This window comes from Balaenoptera musculus, chromosome 1, assembly GCF_009873245.2.
Source record: "Balaenoptera musculus isolate JJ_BM4_2016_0621 chromosome 1, mBalMus1.pri.v3, whole genome shotgun sequence".
NCBI classification, from domain to species: Eukaryota; Metazoa; Chordata; class Mammalia; order Artiodactyla; family Balaenopteridae; genus Balaenoptera; species Balaenoptera musculus.
In genome coordinates, this window is record NC_045785.1 from 123,398,909 (window position 1) to 123,419,268 (window position 20,360).

A 20,360-nucleotide genomic window follows, 5' to 3' on the forward strand; every position below is an offset into this window, starting at 1 on the left:
ACCCATTAGAATGGGCAAAATTAAAAAGACTATAATAATACCAAGTGTTGATGAGAATATAAAGCAACTACAGCTCTTTTATATTGCCTGTGGGGTTGCAAATTGGTACAGAGACTTTGGAAAACATCTTGACAGTTTCTTATAAAGTTAAATATACATGTACCTTATGACTCAGCAGTTCTACTCTTAGAAATGAATGCATTTGTCCACACAAAGACCTATGTATGACTGACTGTTCATAGCAGTTTTATTCGTAATCACCCCAAAGTGGAAACAGCCTAAACATTCATCAGCTGGTGAATAGATAACATGAATTTGGGCATATCTATATGATGGAATGCTACTCAGCCATAGAAAGAAATGTACTTCTGATACATTCAACGTCATGTATGAATTTCAGAAGCATTATGCTAAGTGAAAGAAGCCAAACATAAAAGACTGTATACTCTATGATTCAATTTATATGGCATTTTACAGTAGACAAAACTATAGGGACAGAAATTGTATCAGTGGTTGCCAGGGGATGGGGGCTGGGGGTGGGGATTGACAGCAAAGGACACAAGGAAACTTTTGGGGGTGATGGAAATATTCTGCATCTTAATTGTGGTAGCAGTTATATGACTATATAGTTGTCAAAACACATCAAACTGTACACTTTTAAATGGTGCACTTAACTGTGAATAAGCTGAATTATAAAAATGAGGTTGGAAAAAAGCCTATACCAGCAATTCCTTCCTGGCCTACAAGCTTTGTAAACAGTGGCAGGGCTGTTGTAGCTTCATCCTGACTCCTGCTCACTGAATTTTACTCTACTATTTCTAGATCTGGCCCAGTCCAGCCTGAGGTTTCTGGAGTTGGGGTAACTTATGTGTAACCACCCCACCAAAAGGTACCCAAGCTATTTTTAGTGCTATATTATTTGAGAACGGGGCTACTTCAAGCCTAGAAATGAAGCAACCATCTGATAGTTGAGACTAACCTCTACTTATCAACCAGTTTCAGTGGGAAGTTACAACCACTTAGGACTCTAATATGGTTGGTACAGTTTTGGGCTCCTCCAGATGGTCATATAAAAATTTTCTCAGTGTCAACGGCCAGAGAGATGAATTTTGTTGTCTTCATTGAAGCAGGATGATAGAGAGGAACTTACCCCAGGTGTAGGCCTGTGTAATTGCTCTTGTGCAGTTTTCAGGGCCAGTTAGTTCAGTTGGAGAAAGCATATTACTAATGAGGTCAAAGTTAGGGGTATATGACCCATTTAAATTACAAGAAAAAAGCACATAACCATAGACTTCATCTGTAATCTTGTCCTATAATCTCTCACCTGGGCTTCTGTTCACAGGAAGGGTTAACTGAGCAGTTATGATGCAGAGTCGGGGCAGCACATCCCAGTAGTGAATACTCAGAAGGGTGGGTTCTACTCAGAGGTTGTGAGTAAAACAGTGTAGCCTTGTGTTTGTGTAATAAGGAGATTTAATATTTTCTTTTTTTAAAAAAAAAATAGATTATACCCTCATGTCCCCGAATAAACTTTAGATGGATTTCAGTAATTAAATATTTTAAAAGACATAGAAGGAGCTAGCAGAATATTAAAAGGAATTTTATCCAAGTTAGAAATAAGTCAAAGCTTTCTCAGATTTGAAGCAACAGAAGATATTAGAAAGGAAAAAAACAAAAGTTCACCCAAATGATAATTTAAGACTTATGTACACTGAAAAATAAAAGGAAAAAAGCAGATTGGGAAAATTACTTGTATTAATACAACAGACAACGACTTTATCTATAACATTTGATTGAGCTCTTTAAGGATAAGGATGAGAATGAGGATATCATTAATATACACATGGGTTACGGATGTAAGTTCAATTCACATGAAACGAAATACAGATAATAATTAACACGTGGGGAAAATTTGGCTTTAAGTAATAAGAGAAATATGAATTAAGGAAACAGCAAAGTACAATTTACTCCCTGAGTTAGCAAAACATTTTTAAAAACTGCTAATACAAATCATGTGGAGAACATGGTATAGTGAGAACCAGCATTATGTATGATGTGTACCAAAAGCCATGAAATTGTTTATGGTGTACTCTTTATCCAGTTATAGAAAATCCTTTGTGAATTTATCTCAAAGAACTAATTACAAAGGTGGAAAAAAGAACTGTGTGCACAAAGTTTTTCATTGTGGTGTTACCTGTTAGTGAAAACAAATGAAAAAGTGCCTAGCAATGACGAAATTGTTAAATAAATTATGATAATATTGCCTTTCAGTCAGCCTTTGAAAATGATAATTACGATGATTGAAACAACGTAGGGAAAAAAATTAAAACATAATGTTAAGTGAGAAAAGCAGAGTATAAAATTATGTTACCATAATTACAGTTAAGGTTAAGAATGTAGATCTGAGGGAGGATGAAAACTTCTAGGGGTAATGGATAAATTTAGGGCATTGTATATGGTGATGGTATATATTCATGGGTGTTTACTTATCTTCAAACTCATCAAGATGTATACATTATATGTGTACAACTTTTTTGTATGTCAGTCATACCTCAATTAAATAAAAAAAGTTTACTCTTCGATTTTATGCCCTATGGTCCATTCCAATGTATTAATCATATTTTAAAAATTACTCTGATGTGTGGGATGTATGCCTTGTTAGTAAAGATTTGAAAATTGTAATTTGTGAGAAACATTTACAGATTAAATTTAGGGCAACAAATTAAAAACAGCATAAAAAATGTAGCTCTATGTACGAAAACTTGAACAAGTAGGCAGAAGTGAAGCTATTAAGTTATTTAAACTGTAGGTGATTTACTTTTCCCCCTTAAAATAGTTTTAATAATCTTATATATTTTTTATAATATTGTGTTACAAGTTGGAGATATGATAGTGATAAGACAGGTATGGTCTCTGCTGTTTTGAAACTTATAGTTTAAGTGACATGTTTATGATACAGATTCTTAAAAATAAAAACTGATTTATTAAATGGCATGAGATGCATGTATTCAAACCATTTGAAAACCCAAAGACAATGGATTTCAGTTTTGTGTATTCAAGTCTTTTCCATAGACTTACATGTTTAACCTTAACTGTAATTATAGTGTATATAGCATCACACTCTGCGTTTCTCACTGGGTATTACGTTGTACCTTCTACAGTGACACATGGTCTTCGTAGTTCTTGAATACAGCCGCTTCCTTAAATTGTTTACTTGCAGCCATTCCAGATGTAATCTTAAATATTGTGGTGTATGTTTGTTCTTATTCTTTTGTTCCTTCTCTAACAGCCAGCCACCCCAACACGCACAATAGCAGCAACCCCAATTCAGACACTTCCACAGAGCCAGTCAACGCCAAAGCGAATTGATACTCCCAGCTTGGAGGAGCCCAGTGACCTTGAGGAGCTTGAGCAATTTGCCAAGACCTTCAAACAAAGACGAATCAAACTTGGATTCACTCAGGTAAGATGAACCCACCTTTAACTTAGGTTTCCCTCCTTGGCTGGGTCCATATATTTGCTTTCCATGTCCAAAGAGACTTCGAAGGAACAATATATTTCTCAGCCTTCTTTTTCAGTTTTAGACTGTAACTTTTTGTTAGCCATTTTCTGCATTTATAAGTTTAGACTTTCATCGTATGTATTCATTTATAAATTTATAATTTACTGTTAGGTTAAAATCGTTAAGATTTCTCTCAGAACATAGGCCTCTGAAATTAGAATTATACCAATACATGGTGAGAATTTAAAAGATTATGTTGGAGGATGATATAACTATACTGAGGGCTTTGTTATTTGAAAAACATCTGGTTCTAGACCTTCGGGCTACATATGTGTAAGATTGAGAGGAGTAAAGATTACAAGGTCTTTTATAGTAGCTGAAAGGGGAAATGTTTGAAAGACTTTTTTAAAACCATTTTTTGGAAGAGAAAAAGGGGTGGTGGAGACACACACACACACACACACACACACACACACACACGAACTGAGACTGATTAATCAAATGGGAATCTGCTGAAGATGAAAATTCCAAGTTAATTTTTTAAAATGTCACCTAGAGGGCTTTTAAAGTATAATAAGCTTAATGGTTTAAACAGGTGTTGGGGTATATGGGTGTTTTCCCAAGCACTCCTACTGACTCACTCTTTAATTAACCTGTCACAAGTAATACTTTTTAAAGCAGGAAAAGAATTAAACTGAATGACATTTATGTAAAATGATACAGGATCATTAGGTGAAATAAAATTACTGAAGTATAGATTGGATTGGGCATTTTAATGGAATCAGGAGAAACATGATGGTTTTTTCCCCAGAGAATATAATTACTGTTTGAAATTTAAGCCACACTTAAATACTATACAAATTATTTTATGTTGAACGTACAGTAGTGCGCCGCCTCCTCACTAGTGAGCCTAGTGCGGTCACTGGGCTCCTCCAAAATGACATCCCTGTGTTTTTAAGAACAGGCTTTTATTCCTTGTATTTCTTTGTTAATTTATTTTTGCTCAAAGAAACTATTTATTGAGAACATAAAATTTTTTTTTTTAATAGATGTAATTTTAGAGAAAATGCGCTTATGTTTGTGAGGAGTCTCAGTTGTGAAGAAACAAATTACAATTCAGAAAGATTTTAGTACTTTTGAAACATCTAAACCATGTGGCTTGTTTTCAAAAAGAAAGCTAAAAGATACAACTAGATTGATAGGGGTAAATTAATAAGCTTAAATAAGTATAAGGTTGGCATGTTTAGCAATGCTTCAGCTCTTAGGCTATTAGCACAGCATACTCTTACGTTTCCTAGGAGATCGTTGCCTGAGTGATGTGCCAGGGATGTTAAGACCTTTAAAAATCTTTAACTTTTACCCAGATAGTGGTTTGCCTTTTTGTGGCATTTAACCCAACATACTGCCAGGGTTGTTGCTCTTTCTCTCTCTCTCTCTCCTTTTTCTATAAAAGAGCTTCCCTATGGTCTGGTGTTCTGCTGTATGGTTTTATTCTATTATTTGGCACAGCTCTTCCTTATTTTTCAAAATGACTTTGACTTTAGCAGTGGCAACATTTCACAAACCTTGACTGTGTGGATTAAGGCACAAAATTACTGGTGCAGAATGGGAAGATCAACCTGTGTTTTTAAGTCAGATACCTCAACTATAGTTTTTTAAACATTGCTTTGTATCTAATTCATTTACACACACACACAGAGGGTAAGTTAGACATTCCAGTTATTAGTTGAAACAAACAAACAAACAAATCCCTATTCTCTGAGTGAATATACATGTTATTAGGTGTTTTAAACAGTAGTTGTTTTCTAACTTTATAATTGGTTATTAAGGATTACTGTAGATGTCATTACATAATTAGAAGGGATGCCATAGTCTAACACCATCCATCATATGTGATACATTATTTCCTAATCCCAGTCTTTGTTCCTTTTTTCCTTTGCTTTTTAAAATATATATATGTAATATAGTTCAGATTAGGTATGAGTCAACTGCTTCAAACATTTACTTTTGTGAGGGGGAGAACCTAAGATGGTTGTGAGTTACAAAAGCACTAAACCAAGCTTATATCAAATTAGTGAAAATTAGTATATTAACTGAGGTACCTGTTGCTTTTTAGTCAATGAAATCCTTTAAATGTGAAGTACAATTGTATTATAAATCTCAGTCAAGTGGATTTGTCATTTATTGCCATAGTTTTAGTTAGCTGATGGCATAGCTTTATTTCCAACCACCAACTGAAGGCATTGTTTCTTATTATGATGTGATTTTTGAATAGGTATTTCATTTTTTTAAATTGTCATTATTGTTACTTTTCATAGAAAGGTATTACAGAAGTTTGTGAAAAATTTTTAGTGAATTATGCAATTATAATGTCAGAAAACATTTATTACCATCTGACTTCTACAGCAGGTCTTACATTCAAAGAGTTACAGGGTTTAGTTGGCCTTAGTTTTCTAGGAAGCTATAATCTAAACAAGTAAAGTGACCAAGACATGAATATATGTGACACACAAAGCATAATTTAATGCCTGACATGTAGTAGGCACCTAGTGAATATTTGTTGACTAGATGAAGTAAGCTTTAATAAATGTATAGAGATAATGCTATAGATAAAATCTATAAATATGTTTATAGATATATTTGTATATAGAAATAATGGATAACGCTTATGCTCTACTCACACCGTCCTGGTTCTTTGGGTTTTACTACAATTGGAAGGAAGTCAATAAGCAGTCTACTTTTGCTCTACTTCTGTGAGATAGTGTATTTAGAACTGTCAATAAAACTTCCTGTGATGATGGAAATGTCCTGTGTTTGTGCCATCCAGTACAATAGCCACTATCCACATGTGGCTGTTGAGTACTTGAAAGGCGGCTAGTAGTGCTAAGGAGCTAAATTTTTAATTTATCTGATTTTGAATTAATTTAAATTTAAATAACCACATGTGGCTGGTGGTTATTTAAATTCCCATCTATCCTATGGGAAAGATTAGAATATAGATCAGTTGGAGTTCAGGTATTCTCAATGTCTCATTTTATCTTATAGTTCTAACATTTCTCCTCTGTTAAACTTTTTATCAGAAGTTGCTCACCAGTAAGAAATTGGAGTTTAAAAAGAAATGTTTTCTTTTCCCTGACTAACCCCTAACGCAGGTGCTAATAAACAATGTACTATCCAAAATATGGATTGTAGGGGGGAGAAATCAAAGGACTGGAATAATCCTAATTCAAAATGAGTTTTGTCAGGATAGTTGGGAGTTGGCTGTCTCTAGTGGAATTAGCTATGTAGTATTTTGGACCAGAAACGTTGCTTTTCTGCCCTGTCACTGAACTAACTGAAATGAGAGCGTGAATTATTTCCACCCCATGAGCTTCTATTATCTATATATACAATAACTATTCAGATATGCCTTTTTCAGCTTTAACAAGAGAGATTCAGCTGGAGGAAAAGCACTCTATACATTTCAAAGGTTATAGGCTTATAGAGAAAGATATTTTTTGTAATATATTCAGGGGATCATTGTTCTATTGCTGTAAGGTTACCAAGTTTCCAGTGCCCATAAAGGTTTGACTAAATGGGTCAAACCTCTCTACTGTGAATTTCTATCTCTATAATGGTTACAAAAGTAGTCTTTTTAGAATACCTGGTTTTTGTAACAAACTTTGAAATCCAAACTAAGGGTGGAAAGGAGATTTTTTTCACTGCTTCCAGAAATACTTTACAGGAAAAAAATAAAAGAATGAGGCATTATTTCTAAATTTTAAAGTGATTTATGGGAAGTTTGGTTAGTTCAGAAATACCTAAGGTTATCCAGACAGTTACATCTATTAACCCGGTAGGTGATACAGGTTAACTGATTTTTAAAGATTACTTAGATCACTTTGGTTGCATCAATTAAGGGACTTGGTAGAATATCAGCACCACCTTTTGAGAGTTAGTAGAAACACTTGATATCTCAATTATTACATAGGTAGCAAGAAGAGATTCAAGATGGAGAGAATATGGAACAGTTTTGAATGTTGTTACAGTCAAGACCTAACAGAGCCCTCACTGGAATACTGTGCTCAGCTTAGGAATGGATGTTTTTGTAGGACCCAGTAAATGGAATGATTGCTGATTCTTTGTCTGGAACAGTTATTGGAGCAGCACCCTCGAGTGAAGACCATAACATTAGATGAATCTTTTCTCTCTCTCTTTCTCTCCCCTCTCCTGTTCTGTATTATTCTGCAGGGCGATGTTGGGCTCGCTATGGGTAAACTGTATGGAAATGACTTCAGCCAAACTACCATCTCTCGTTTTGAAGCCTTGAACCTCAGCTTTAAGAACATGTGCAAGTTAAAGCCACTTTTGGAGAAGTGGCTAAATGATGCAGGTGGGTGAATGTATAAAACATTTCCTCATTGTTCATTGAAATTGTATAGGAGGGATTGTTGTATTAATTGGGGTTTATATTTCTTATTACATTATTGGTACTACAGAACCTTGAAGCTCACAATCTTTGGAGGATCAATATAAATTATGACTACATAAATCAGAGAGCTAATTCATTTAAGTAGGCTAGTAATTACAAGGTACATAATCAGCAATAATTTTTAGCTTTGGAATATTTCTTGTATTTGAGCCCAGGGTGAGAGACAGTTGAAGGAAGTTGAAGAGGGGACCTAGAGAATATTAAATTTAGTGAATAAGTCAAAGACAAATACTATATGATATCACTTATATGTGGAATCTAACAGATAATACAAATGAGTCTATATTCATTTAGAAACAGACTCAGACATAGAAAACAAACTTAACGGTTACCAAAATGGGAGAGGGAGGGAGGGAGGGACGTATTAGGAGTATGAGTTTAATAAATGCAAACTACTACTATACATAAAATAGATAAGCAACAAGGATCTGCTGTATTGCACAGGGAATTATATTCAGTATCTTATAATAGCCTATAATGGAATATAATCTGAAAAAATATATGTAACTGAATCACTTTGCTGTATACCTGAAACTAACACAATATTGTAAATCAACTATACTTCAATTTTTAAAAAATGACCACCAATTTCATACATAAATTGAGCTGTTAGTTTTAACTTATGTGTTTTGTGCTGAAGTTTCCCTTTGGAAATTTTGAATTTTGAGTCACGGAATCATAGACCATGAGAGCTGTAAGAAACCACAGAGATCCCCTAGACTATGGTTCTCATTGTAGATGTGAACAAAATTCAGGTCTTTGGGAAAGACAAACCTGTAACTCCCAACCTTGGACAGTCTGATTTCGTAGTTCTGGGTGTGGCCTCAGCATCTGGAATCTTTCTGAGTTCCACAGGTGAGAACCGCTGGTCTGCCCCCTCCGTCTCATTTTATACAGAGAGTGGAAAGAGACTCAGAGATGTCTGTGACATGCTCAGGGTCATTAAACTGTTAAATGACAGAACCTTGTTTAAACTTTAAATAGTTTAGAAATGTTTCATTATTTGTTTGCTTTGGGGGGAAGGGGAGGAATACCAGTGAAATAAAATGAGAGGTCATTTGCAAGATAAATGTTAAACATTTGATAATTTCCAATAAAGCTTTCTTCCTTTTATCCCTAGAGCTAATAAATAAATAAGCAAACAAAACCAAAACATAAGAGCAGAGCTCAGAAGAGGTAGAGCTGAGAGTAAGGATAGGAATAGTAAACTTATGCTTTTTCAGAAACAAATCAAAGAATAGCAATGGCAGTACAGTCAACCATCCTGAGACAAAGAATGCCAATAAGAACAGCAGAAAGGGGCTTCCCTGGTGGCGCGGTGGTTGAGAATCTGCCTGCCAGTGCAGGGGACACAGGTTCGAGCCCTGGTCTGGGAAGATCCCACATGCTGCGGAGCAACTGGGCCCGTGAGCCACAACTACTGAGCCTACGCGTCTGGAGCCTGTGCTCCGCAACAAGAGAGGCCGCGATAGTGAGAGGCCCGCGCACCGCGATGAAGAGTGGCCCCTGCTTGACACAGCTAGAGAAAAGCCCTCACACAGAAACAAAGACCCAACACAGCCAAAAATAAATAAATAAAAATTTAAAAAAAAATACAAAAAAAAAAGAACAGCAGAAAGATCCATGGTAGTGAACAGTATTTTAATGTAGGTTATGAAAACCTTTCATACTTGCTTTTAGCCTAAAATACTTTGGTCAGTTATATTGTTGTTGTTAATACATGTATCGTGTGCATGAATCATGCTCAGCTGATTTGATTTACGTGTTTTCTTTCTTACAGAGAACCTCTCATCTGATTCGGCTCTCTCCAGCCCAAGTGCCCTGAATTCTCCAGGGATGGGAATTGAGGGCTTGAACCGTAGGAGGAAGAAACGCACCAGCATAGAGACCAACATCCGTGTGGCCTTAGAGAAGAGTTTCTTGGAGGTTAGTGAGGTTTTTACTTTTCATATACATGGAGTTGTCTGTATAATACTATTGTTAAGTGCCCTAGACCAGGCGTCCCCAGAGGTCCCTGGTTCCCTGTTAGGAGCCGGGCCGCACAGCAGGAGGTGAGTGGCAGGCGAGTGAGCAAAGCTTCACCTGCGGCTCCCCATAGTTTGCATTACCACCTGAGCCATCCACATACACACACCCACCCCCTCCACCCCCATCCGTGGAGCGATTGTCTTCCATGAAACTGGTCTCTGGTGCCATAAGGTTGGGGACCGCTGCTGTAGACCATAAAATATGGACTTATAAGCTTCAGCCCTAATGGATGCTTATAAACATATTGGAGACAATGAGACCAAGTAAGTTACTGAACATAAGGAAACAAAACCAGAGTGCTTCAGGGTTCAGGAGAGACCAGGCTTAGAGCTCCATGTGAGCACTCAAAGTGAGAGAGGCAGGGAGCAGCTGCTGTAGGATACACAGGGATTCCACAGGTAGGGAGAGGTGGGAGGAAAGCGCTTCAAGCAGAGGCATCCAGAGAGAAAAGCCATGACATGTATCAGGGGAAACACAAGTAGTTTGGTTTGGCTAAACTGTAGTGTTTGGAACCAGAACACTGAAGGCCTTGATGAGATATAGAGTTCAAGTTATTTCAACAGGTATTTGGCATGTTTTTTTTGGTTTTTTTTTTTTTCTGGTACCAGGGAATATCACAATCAAAGCTTCCAACAAAATTTTGACTTCTCTAATTCAGAAAAGCCTTGAGCACCATGGAAGGAGCACTGAAACAGGAGTCTTTATCTGCTCTGCCACTCATTAACTGTGTGATTGGTCAAGTTACGTAGTTTCCTAAGCTGAAGTCCCTTTATCTGTAAAATAACTGCCTTTCCTGCCCCACAGGCTTATGGCCTGCCTCACATTGTCCAAGTGAGATTATATGCATGAAGCACTGGGGAAGTTCTTAAATTCCCACTAATAAATAAGGTATTGGTTTCATTCACGATTAATTGCCCTTAAAATAAAAAATATATAAATATTCAAGAATAACTTATTCTAAGTTAATATGACTACATTTAATAAATACATGTTCATTAGAATGTCTGTCTATAGAAGTTCTTTGTTAAAAGTGGAGTAATATGGCCTTGTATATCCCAATTTCATTCTCTTATTGTTCCTCCTCCCCGTTTGTTTATTCATTTAATGACATGGTTATGTCAGTAGTTCAAAAAGTTTTCCCAAAAGGTGATTTTTTTTCTTCCTCTTCAGAATCAAAAGCCTACCTCGGAAGAGATCACCATGATTGCTGATCAACTTAATATGGAAAAGGAGGTGATACGTGTTTGGTTTTGTAACCGCCGCCAGAAAGAAAAAAGAATCAACCCACCGAGCAGTGGTGGGACCAGCAGCTCACCTATCAAAGCAATTTTCCCCAGCCCGACCTCACTGGTAAGGATGAAAAATAGGGAGGCGTGCTCAAGGGTTAATTTTTACAATTTTACAAATACCCTATCAAATGAATTTATTTCATTATAGGAATTTATTGTATATATTCATGTTGAATAAAGATATATAAATTTATATTTTAAATGTTACAAAAGTAATTAAATGTCTTGTTGTTATTAACCCAAGAACTTACTGATCTTTCTTTTTTAAAGCAAACAGTTTTAATCCTTTCCTATTTCTCTGCAGTTCCATTATTCTCTTCTCTGATGTAGTTTATTAGGTTACTCTGTAACTGGGAGTAAATTTGTGGCTAATTCCAGTTATATAAAAAAATCTTTAGTTGCACTTATTCATGTTGGGTTCTAAAGCTCAATTTATTAAACTTACACATATATGATTAAGTGACAGTAAATTCCCAGATAACCTTTAGCTCTGAACTTGTATTAAAGCAATTGTCTCAGATTTTCACAAACATGTGGGCCTTTTATTTATAACCTCACTGAGTAACCTCTGCTGTTAACATTAGAATAGTATTCCTAGACTGAAGGGACATATAGTGGTCATGTGACTGCCTTGATCTTTAGGACAACTGTAAATGTGGTGCCACATTTCCAACCAGGATTCCAAAGATAGGAATATTGTTGAGTTTGCATTTCTGATACTTTCTTGTTAATTTATTTTTAATTTATTTGAATATTATTCTATACCGGCAGGCTTTTCAAACTAAGGTCATCATTAATAGCACTTACTAGTTTGTTAAGTGAAGGCTATGGTTGTTAAATGGTGAGGCTTTAATCATAAAGTTCATGAGATAGTAGTTATGAAAAAGATAGTCATTACGTACACTTTTATGTAGGTGACTATTTTGTGTTTTGGATTTATTTGTTCTAGAAGAAGGAGGGAAGGATAGAAGGAAGGCAGTGTTTCTTACAAAAATGTAGAAATATTTATCTTATTTCAAAAAGAAACTGTCAGTTTTAAAAAATTTGTTTTACATTCTTTCCTTAATATCATTTCATTAAAAACAAAACCAAGACAGTCTTGTCCCCACATAGTTGAAAATAGAAGCAATACAAGAACCCCAGATCCCATGATCCCCGTGAATAGTTTTCTTGTTTAGATTAAGTTTATAACTGGTATAATATTTCTGTCTTGCTCAACACTATTGAAATATGGAAATTTGTTTTTATTAGTTTCTTTTTAAAACTTGGGCAAAGCCATTAATAACATCAGTGAAAAACCATCTATTCAAAAGGAACCTTTCAACATAAGCCAGTTTTCTCAATTCCAAGATCAAAGAGTAATTAGTAAAATCACTTCCTTTTAGGCCCTTTTATTTTATTCTATTGTATCTGGAATTTTAAAAATTTTATAGGAAAAATAAATCTACAATATGGACTTAAATTTTTAAATTTTGATTTTTAAATGCTTCTGCATATTTTCACTTCTGACCTCTAGGTGGCAACCACGCCAAGCCTTGTGACAAGCAGCGCAGCAACTACCCTCACAGTCAATCCAGTCCTTCCTTTAACCAGTGCTGCGGTAACTAATCTCTCTGTTACAGGTAAGCAGCAGCCAGGCCGTGCAGCTGTTAGGCAAATGATAGGCCCTTGCTAAGTTTCTGTGAGAATCTGCCATTAAATTGTAAATTAAGGTTTTAACTAAAAATATGTATTGCTTTTTAAAAAAAGTTATATATGAAAACCTGAACTCTAAAAAAAAATCAGGCATAATACATTTTTCCAGAAAGAATAGTTTCACATAAAGATTTTGTTATCTTTTTTCTTTCCCACATTAGTCCGTCTTCTACGTTGCTTCCTGAGTTTTTTGTTTGTTTTTTTTTTTTTTTTTTTTTTGGCCGCACTGCATGGCATGCAGGATTTTAGTTCCCCATCCAGGGACTGAACTCACACCCCCTGCACTAGAAGCATGGAGTCTTAACCACTGGACCACTAGGGAAGTCCCAGAGTTACTTTTTTTCAATTAACTCCTCCTCTCCTTAAAAACATTTAATAACTGCAGCTTTTTGCACTCAGGAAAACGTCCAAATTTATCATGAATTCATAGTCTTTTCTCCATCCCATCCTCAACACACAAGAAGATTCCTCCTACCTTTGTAAACATGCCCATAGCGTAAAATGTTGTCCATCCCAGCCTCCACTTCTTTCTGTTAGTGATGAAACTACTCCAGCTTAGATATCAATTCTTCTTGGATATACTCTTTAGTTTCTTCAGGAAACTATTTATTTCCACCTGCCTATTATTATAAACAGTTATATTTTATACTTCTCTCTTTTCCAATAGACCTTGTACTTCTCAAAAGATCTGAATATTCCTTTTGAAATATCAGTGCTTGGCACATTCACAATAAAATGAATAAATAAATGTTTTCCCTTTACGTGACACATTTTCCAAATACATCTAAAATAAATTAGTGTTGTCATCAGAAGTTTTCTAGTGACACATAAAGCAGAAGACATTCTGTAGTTATTCACCAGGTTGATATATGCTAGTAAATCATTGGATAGATTTGTGATCTTTCATAATCAAGCTTAAATTTAACCTAGAGTTGGGGAATTTGGTTTTTTTCACTCATATTTTAAGTGACCTAACCATGATGTAAAAATTGAATAAATGGCTTTATATGGTTATTAAATTTCTAAGTTATTAGAAAATTTCATAATATTGTTTGTTTATTCAGAACAGTACTTTTGAGCTCTTTTGGGTCTTTGACCTCTTTGAAACTTTGGTGAAAGCTATAAACTTTTCCCCTCACAAAGTAGACATACCCACAATTTTTAGTAAGATTACAAGGAGGTTTAGAAATCACAAACCTCATCAGTCCCCACCTTACCAAGCCTTGCCATTTCTGGATGCCTTAGAGGCAAGTTAAAAACCTCTGTTCAAGAGTGTATAGTATTCAGCACCTCAGCTTAAAAAGCAAACTGTTGGTGATTGGTTGCCGCTGTGTTGGGCACCAGGAACATGAAATTCCTATCTTTGAGGAACTTACTGTGTACCCTGACTGCCACTGGCTGGTAAATTGTGTACTTTACCTTCTAAACAAATTATAAGTCATATTACATTAGGTTTAAAGATACCCATCTTTTGCCAAAAAAAAATTCCTAATGGTTCAGGCATTAAGAACAATAGCTTTGCAGATTTCTTAAAAAATGGCATAAATCTGAGGCAGAAGGTAATTTTAAGAAGATATACATACTCAAAACGAGCTAAAATTTTTTTTATTTTTTGGTGATCTTAACTGACTAATCAAATTTTCTTAAACTCAATTACTTGGCCCATTTATTTAGATTTAGTTATGACAGTTTTCTGAAATGTTAGTAACTTTTGGAATGAAATTTTTCTTTAATCATTAAAATATTTAACATAGGAAATTCAAATAGGAAAGACACAATCACCACGAGTACTATTTTTATTTTGTCTTTATATCTGTTTTTATATGTATATAGATGTACAATTCTAATAGTATTTATAGTGTATCCTTTTTTTTTTTAGCTTAACATCTAATAATAAATATCTTCCTCTGTTGTTACAGTTTTTACTTTTCTACTCTTACCCTTGTATCAAATGGTTGTACTGTAATTTCATAACCATTTCCATATGCTACCATCATGGTTAAGTTCAACCGAGGGTGACCAACTTTTCCAGTTTGAGCCCTGCAAATATTACATCCCAGGAAACCTCTCAATCTCTAAGCCACGTAACTGGTCTTGCTTGTTCGCTATTGTATTCCTCGTGTCCAGCACACTACCTAGAGTGTAAGATACCCAGTAATTATTAAATGAATGAAGTTTTCACTGTTATAAATAATGCTATAATGAACACCTTCGTACATACAGCTTTTTCTTAAATTTTTTATTTCAACATAATTTCAGACTTACAGAAAAGTTATAAGAATAGTTCAGAGAAATCCTAAATCTCTTCCTCACATTCTCCAAATATTAAAATCTTACTATGTTTGCTTTCTCCTTTTCCTCTTTGTGTTTCTGTATGTGATTTTTTTCTGAACTGTTATAAGAGCAAGTTACAGATATGCCCTTTTCCCCTGAATACTTTACTCTATTTTTTAATAAACAAGAAATATAGGGGAAAAGGAAAAGTTCATCCTTACAGTTGAAAGCCAACTAATAAATGTGGAAGAAATGATGGAATTATATGAGAATCAGAATAATAACAGATCCAGGCTATCTGCATCAATATGGACTCAGAAATCATTCTGTATTCAGTAGGTTAGAATCCTACTATCACTTTTTATTGTAATATTCAGATTGTCCCAGATTTAGCCAATGGGAACTACTTCAGGGTGGCTCCTGTGCCCTTTTGACATGTCCCTAGCATTCTTTGAGTGCTTCCTTATTTTTTAGCACACAAGATGTTCAGCTTCATCTTAAAGTTTCTCTGCCTCTGGCCTAGAATCAGCCTCCTTAAAATCCATGAGTTCATACTGATATCTCCAATTCCAATCCAATATCCTATAGTTCGTTCTTTTCTATCCTAACCTCTTTCCATATTTTAACTCCCTTCTCATGACAATGGGTAACTTGGCTCCCATTATCAACAATAACAAGTTACTTAATTGCTCAATCCTATAGTGAAAAGAAAGTGGTTTCAAAATTGCTAACCCATGCCTCTGAAAAGAAAAGACCTGCTAATTCAGTTCAGTTTAGAGTTCTCCTCTTAAGCCTAAAGGCATAAAGCCCAAATACTGTGTTCAAAAGTTATTTTGGTTAGTTCTTTTTATATCCTCTTCAGTGTAGTAACATTATTCATTTGAAATTCAGGTCAGTTTATTTGTTTTGTTTGTATTCAATGTTAGTGTTTTTCCTCCCATCCTTGTGATTTTTTTAAGAACATGAGATATTAACATGGTTTTAAAAGGTAAGACTATACAAAAAGTTCTCCTCAGAAAAATGTCGTTCCCTTCTATCATAATTCTCTGTATCCTTTCCATCCCATTCCCATCTATGCCCTTCCAGTGTTTCTTTTGAACTATTGAGTAGAGATTTTTTTCTTTTTTAATTTACCCTTGTTTGTTACTTTAAAGGTATATCATACTTAGGTGATCTTCTGCACTTCAGTTTTTTCACTTAACAAAATATCCTGACAATCACTCCACATTAGTTCATAGAAATCTTAATTATTCTGTTTCATTGTTGTAGACTACTCTGTTATGTGGATGTACTACAGTTTATTTAACCCCATTCCTGTTGTATGGACATTGAGTTTATTTCCAGTATTTTGTAATTATAGACTATGCTTCAGGAATAACCTTGTGGATATGTATTTTTGTACTGTTGGAAATGTGTCTTGAGGGTAAATTTCAAGAAGTAGAATTGCTGGGTCAAAAGGTACACACCTATGTGTTGTTGGATACTGTTGTTGTTTTGTTGGATACTATCAAATTGCCTTCCAAAAGGATTGTACTTATTTTTATTCCCACTAACAATACGCGAGAGGGCCAGTTTCCCCATAGCCTCTGCAACAGAATGTTACACTTTTTAATTTTTACCAACCTGATATGTTAGAAATTGTATCTCAGTGTACTTTAAATTTCAGTTTTCTAATCGTGTGAAGTTGAACATCATTTCATATACTTAAGAGCTATTTTTCATCTTTTATAACAGTGAAATAGTTTTTGTTTCACCTTGATTGATAAATATTGCATAGACTAGAAACTCCAGCTGAGGGAAGTGGTAAGAGCAGACATTGTTGTCTTCTTTCCAAGCATATTAGTTTTCTGTTGGTGTGTAACAAATTACCACAAACTTAGTGGCCTAAACCAATACTCATTTACTATCCCACAGTTCTGTAGGTTGGAAGTTTAGGCATGGGTTAGAACTGGGTCCTCTGCTCAGGGACTTACCAGGCTGAAATCAAGATGTTGGCCGGAACTGTGACCTCATATGACACCCAAGATCTTCCAAGTTCATTCGTTGGCAGAATTCTGTTCCTTGTGGTTATAGGACTGAAGTCCCCATTTTTTTGGCTGGCTGTCAGCTAGATCACTCTCAGCTCCTACAGGCTAACCCCAAGTCCTAGCCTCATGACCTTCTCATGACATGGCAGCTTCTTCAAAGGCAACATGAGAATCTCTCTCCAGTCAGCTGCTATGGAGGGTCTTATGCAATATAAGGTACTCAGTCCTCTCACCTTTGTCATATGATATAACCCAATTAAAGGAGTGGCTACCACATCTCCCATCATATTCACAGATCTGCCTGTACTCAAGAGAAGGGGATTATACATCTGGATTTTGATGTCTTCCTTTAAAGAGTTTTTGAGTTTGCTTTGGCAGGCAGATAGGTTACTACAGATCAGCTTGATCCTTTCAAGGCTTATTTTTTAAGCTTTATTAGATTGGCCCTAGAGTAGCCTTCACTAGTTTAAGGGAAGGCGTGACCCTTCTGGGGTCTCTAATGAATGCCCAGATATTCAATAGTCTCTACTCTGTGTAGTTGGAACTGGACTATCTCCCTGTCCTGCATGAATTCCAAGGATCATTCAGTTTACAGCCTCCCTGCCTGGACTCATGGGGTTTCCCTGTGCGTGTGCAATGTAGTATTCAACCAAAGATTCTAGGAAACCCCTATGCACATTTCTAGAGTTCTTTCTCTATTAGTTTTTTCCTTTCCAGTACTCTCTCCTGCAAATTCCAGCCATTTCAGCATCCAGCGACAGTCTTTGTCTCCTCAAATCATTGAAATTGCTGTGTTCTACTTAGTTTCCTCTTCTGGTGCAGCAGTTTAGAAAGTGCTTCCAAATAAAGTCCAGGTGATTATAGGGCTCATATCGTTTGTTTCCCTTTCTTCAGGGATCACAGCCCTGTGCTGCCTATTTTCTCATATCTAAAACATTTTCTCATATATTTCTCTATTCTTGTAATAGTGTAAGGGTAAGTTTGCTATCATTTACTCTTATGGTCAAAGGCAGAAGTCTCTAAAAATGTTAAATTAATAATCAGCACTTATAGGTATAGATGATCTTATTTGCAAAGCAGAACTAGAGACACAGACGTAGAGAACAAATGTATGGATACCAAGGGAGAAGGAAGGGGGCGGTATGAATTGGGAGAGTGGGATTGACATATATACACTATTGATACTATGTATAAAATAGGTAACTAATGAGAACCTACTGTATAGCACAGAGAACTCTACTCGATGCTCTGTGGTGACCTAAATGAGAAGGAAATCCAAAAAGGAGGGGATATGTGTATACGTATAGCTGATTCACTTTGTTGTACAGTGGAAACTAACACAACATTGTAAAGCAACTATACTCCAATAAAAATTTTTTAAATAAATTTAAAAAATAAATAAAATTATATACACACAAAAAGTAAGTTGCAAAATGAAAAATGTTTAGATCAGAAGCAAATAAGTTTCAACACTTGATAAATCTAAATTAAGAGAAAAAAATAATCAGCATTTATAATTATAACAGACAAAGTCTAAGGTGACCCTCCCCCACCATTGTGTCTACCTCCTAGTGTTCATGCCTTTGTGTAATCCTTTCCCCTTGAGTGTGGGCTGAGCCTTTGGTTTGCTTCTCGTCAATAAAATGTGGCAAAGGTGATAGGATGTCACTCCACGATTATATTACATTTTGTAAGACTCCGTCTTGTTCCCAGACTTACTCTAGAGACCCTCCTCACCAGTTTGATGAAGTAAGAAATAAACAACCATGTTAGGAAGCTCACAAATCAGGGTACTGAGGATGACCTCTAGGCGCTGAGGGTGGCCTTCAGCCAACGGCCAAAAAGAAGCTGGGCACTTAGTCTAGAGCAGCAAGCAAATTCTGCCAAATGATTTCTGCCAGCAACCCAAGTGAGCCTGGCAACATATTCTTCCCCAGTCATGCTTCCAGAATGGAACAGTCTGGCTGACCCCTTAATTGTGGCCTTGCAGAGGCCAGCTAGACTGTGCCTACACACCTGACCCACAGAAACTGTGAGATAGTAAATGTGTGGGGGTTTTTTTTTCCTTTTTATTTATTTTTAAAATAGATCTTTATTGGAGTGTAATTGCTTCACAATACTGTGTTAGTTTCTGTTGTACAACAAAGTTGAATCAGTTGTTTTATGCTGCTAAGTTTGTAGTACTTTGTTAAATAGCGATAGAAAATGAATACAATAATATTACATTTGTATAAATATCATTCAGGGACAGCTCATATGATTAGGGTGAAAAATGTAATCTTATGACACTTACACCTTGCTCCTTGAAAGAGAAGGTTACAAGAGTCAGTGTCAAATGGATTTTCTTTTCTTCCTCTTGTCAGCAGTTGCTGAAAATCATGCCTCATTTTAATTTTTTTCCTATTTGGACCATAACTTTCTTATTATAGCCTCTTTTCCTCTGACATTTCTATATTGCTTTTTTTTTTTCAGTTGACAGAAGTAGCATATTCTTTCACTCATATTATTTATGAAAGACATCCAGTATCTTAATCATACAGCTTATCTAATGCAATCTACTTTCTTCCTGAAGACTTTCTCCTTGGAATCCCTATGATTGCTTATTTTAACTTCTTTTCACTGTGTTCCTGAGTTAGATCCAATATTTCTGAGAGCCCATGTCTCCCTCTACCTTTTATTCCTTTTTGTTTTGCCTGGTGCACACTCTCAAGTAATTTTTTTCTTTATTTGGAAAGATTATATGGGAGGGAAAATTTCCAAGTACATGCATAACTGAGAAGTATTTTGCCCTCACAGTGTTTGTAGTTTGTACAGTAATAGAATTTTAGGTACAAAATTACTTTTCCTTTGAACTTAGAAGGTATTGCTCTGTTGTATTTTAGCATCCAGTGTTGCCAATGAAACGTCTGATTTCAGTCTAACTCCGATTTGTTGATCATTTGTTTTTCCCTCTGTAAACTTTAAGGATCTTTTTATCCTTTGAGTTCTGAAATTTCACTAGAAGGTATCAAGGCATGGGCCTTTTAAATTTGTCCTCTTTGGCCTTCAGTGGGCATTTTCACTTTGAATTAATG

The 20,360-nt window shown here is 35.6% G+C and overlaps 1 protein-coding gene across 3 annotated transcripts in view; it reads left to right on the top strand.

Moving 5' to 3' along the window:
* Positions 1 to 20,360, top strand: part of POU2F1 (POU class 2 homeobox 1) — a 178,965-nt gene that overhangs the window by 138,740 nt on the left and 19,865 nt on the right. For all 3 annotated transcript variants that reach the window (XM_036872619.1, XM_036872609.1, XM_036872628.1), the window contains 5 exons: positions 3,290 to 3,463; positions 7,733 to 7,874; positions 9,754 to 9,899; positions 11,172 to 11,351; positions 12,807 to 12,912. In XM_036872619.1, coding sequence (XP_036728514.1) covers positions 3,290 to 3,463; positions 7,733 to 7,874; positions 9,754 to 9,899; positions 11,172 to 11,351; positions 12,807 to 12,912 — 748 coding nt within the window. The remainder of the gene's footprint in view (positions 1 to 3,289; positions 3,464 to 7,732; positions 7,875 to 9,753; positions 9,900 to 11,171; positions 11,352 to 12,806; positions 12,913 to 20,360) is intronic.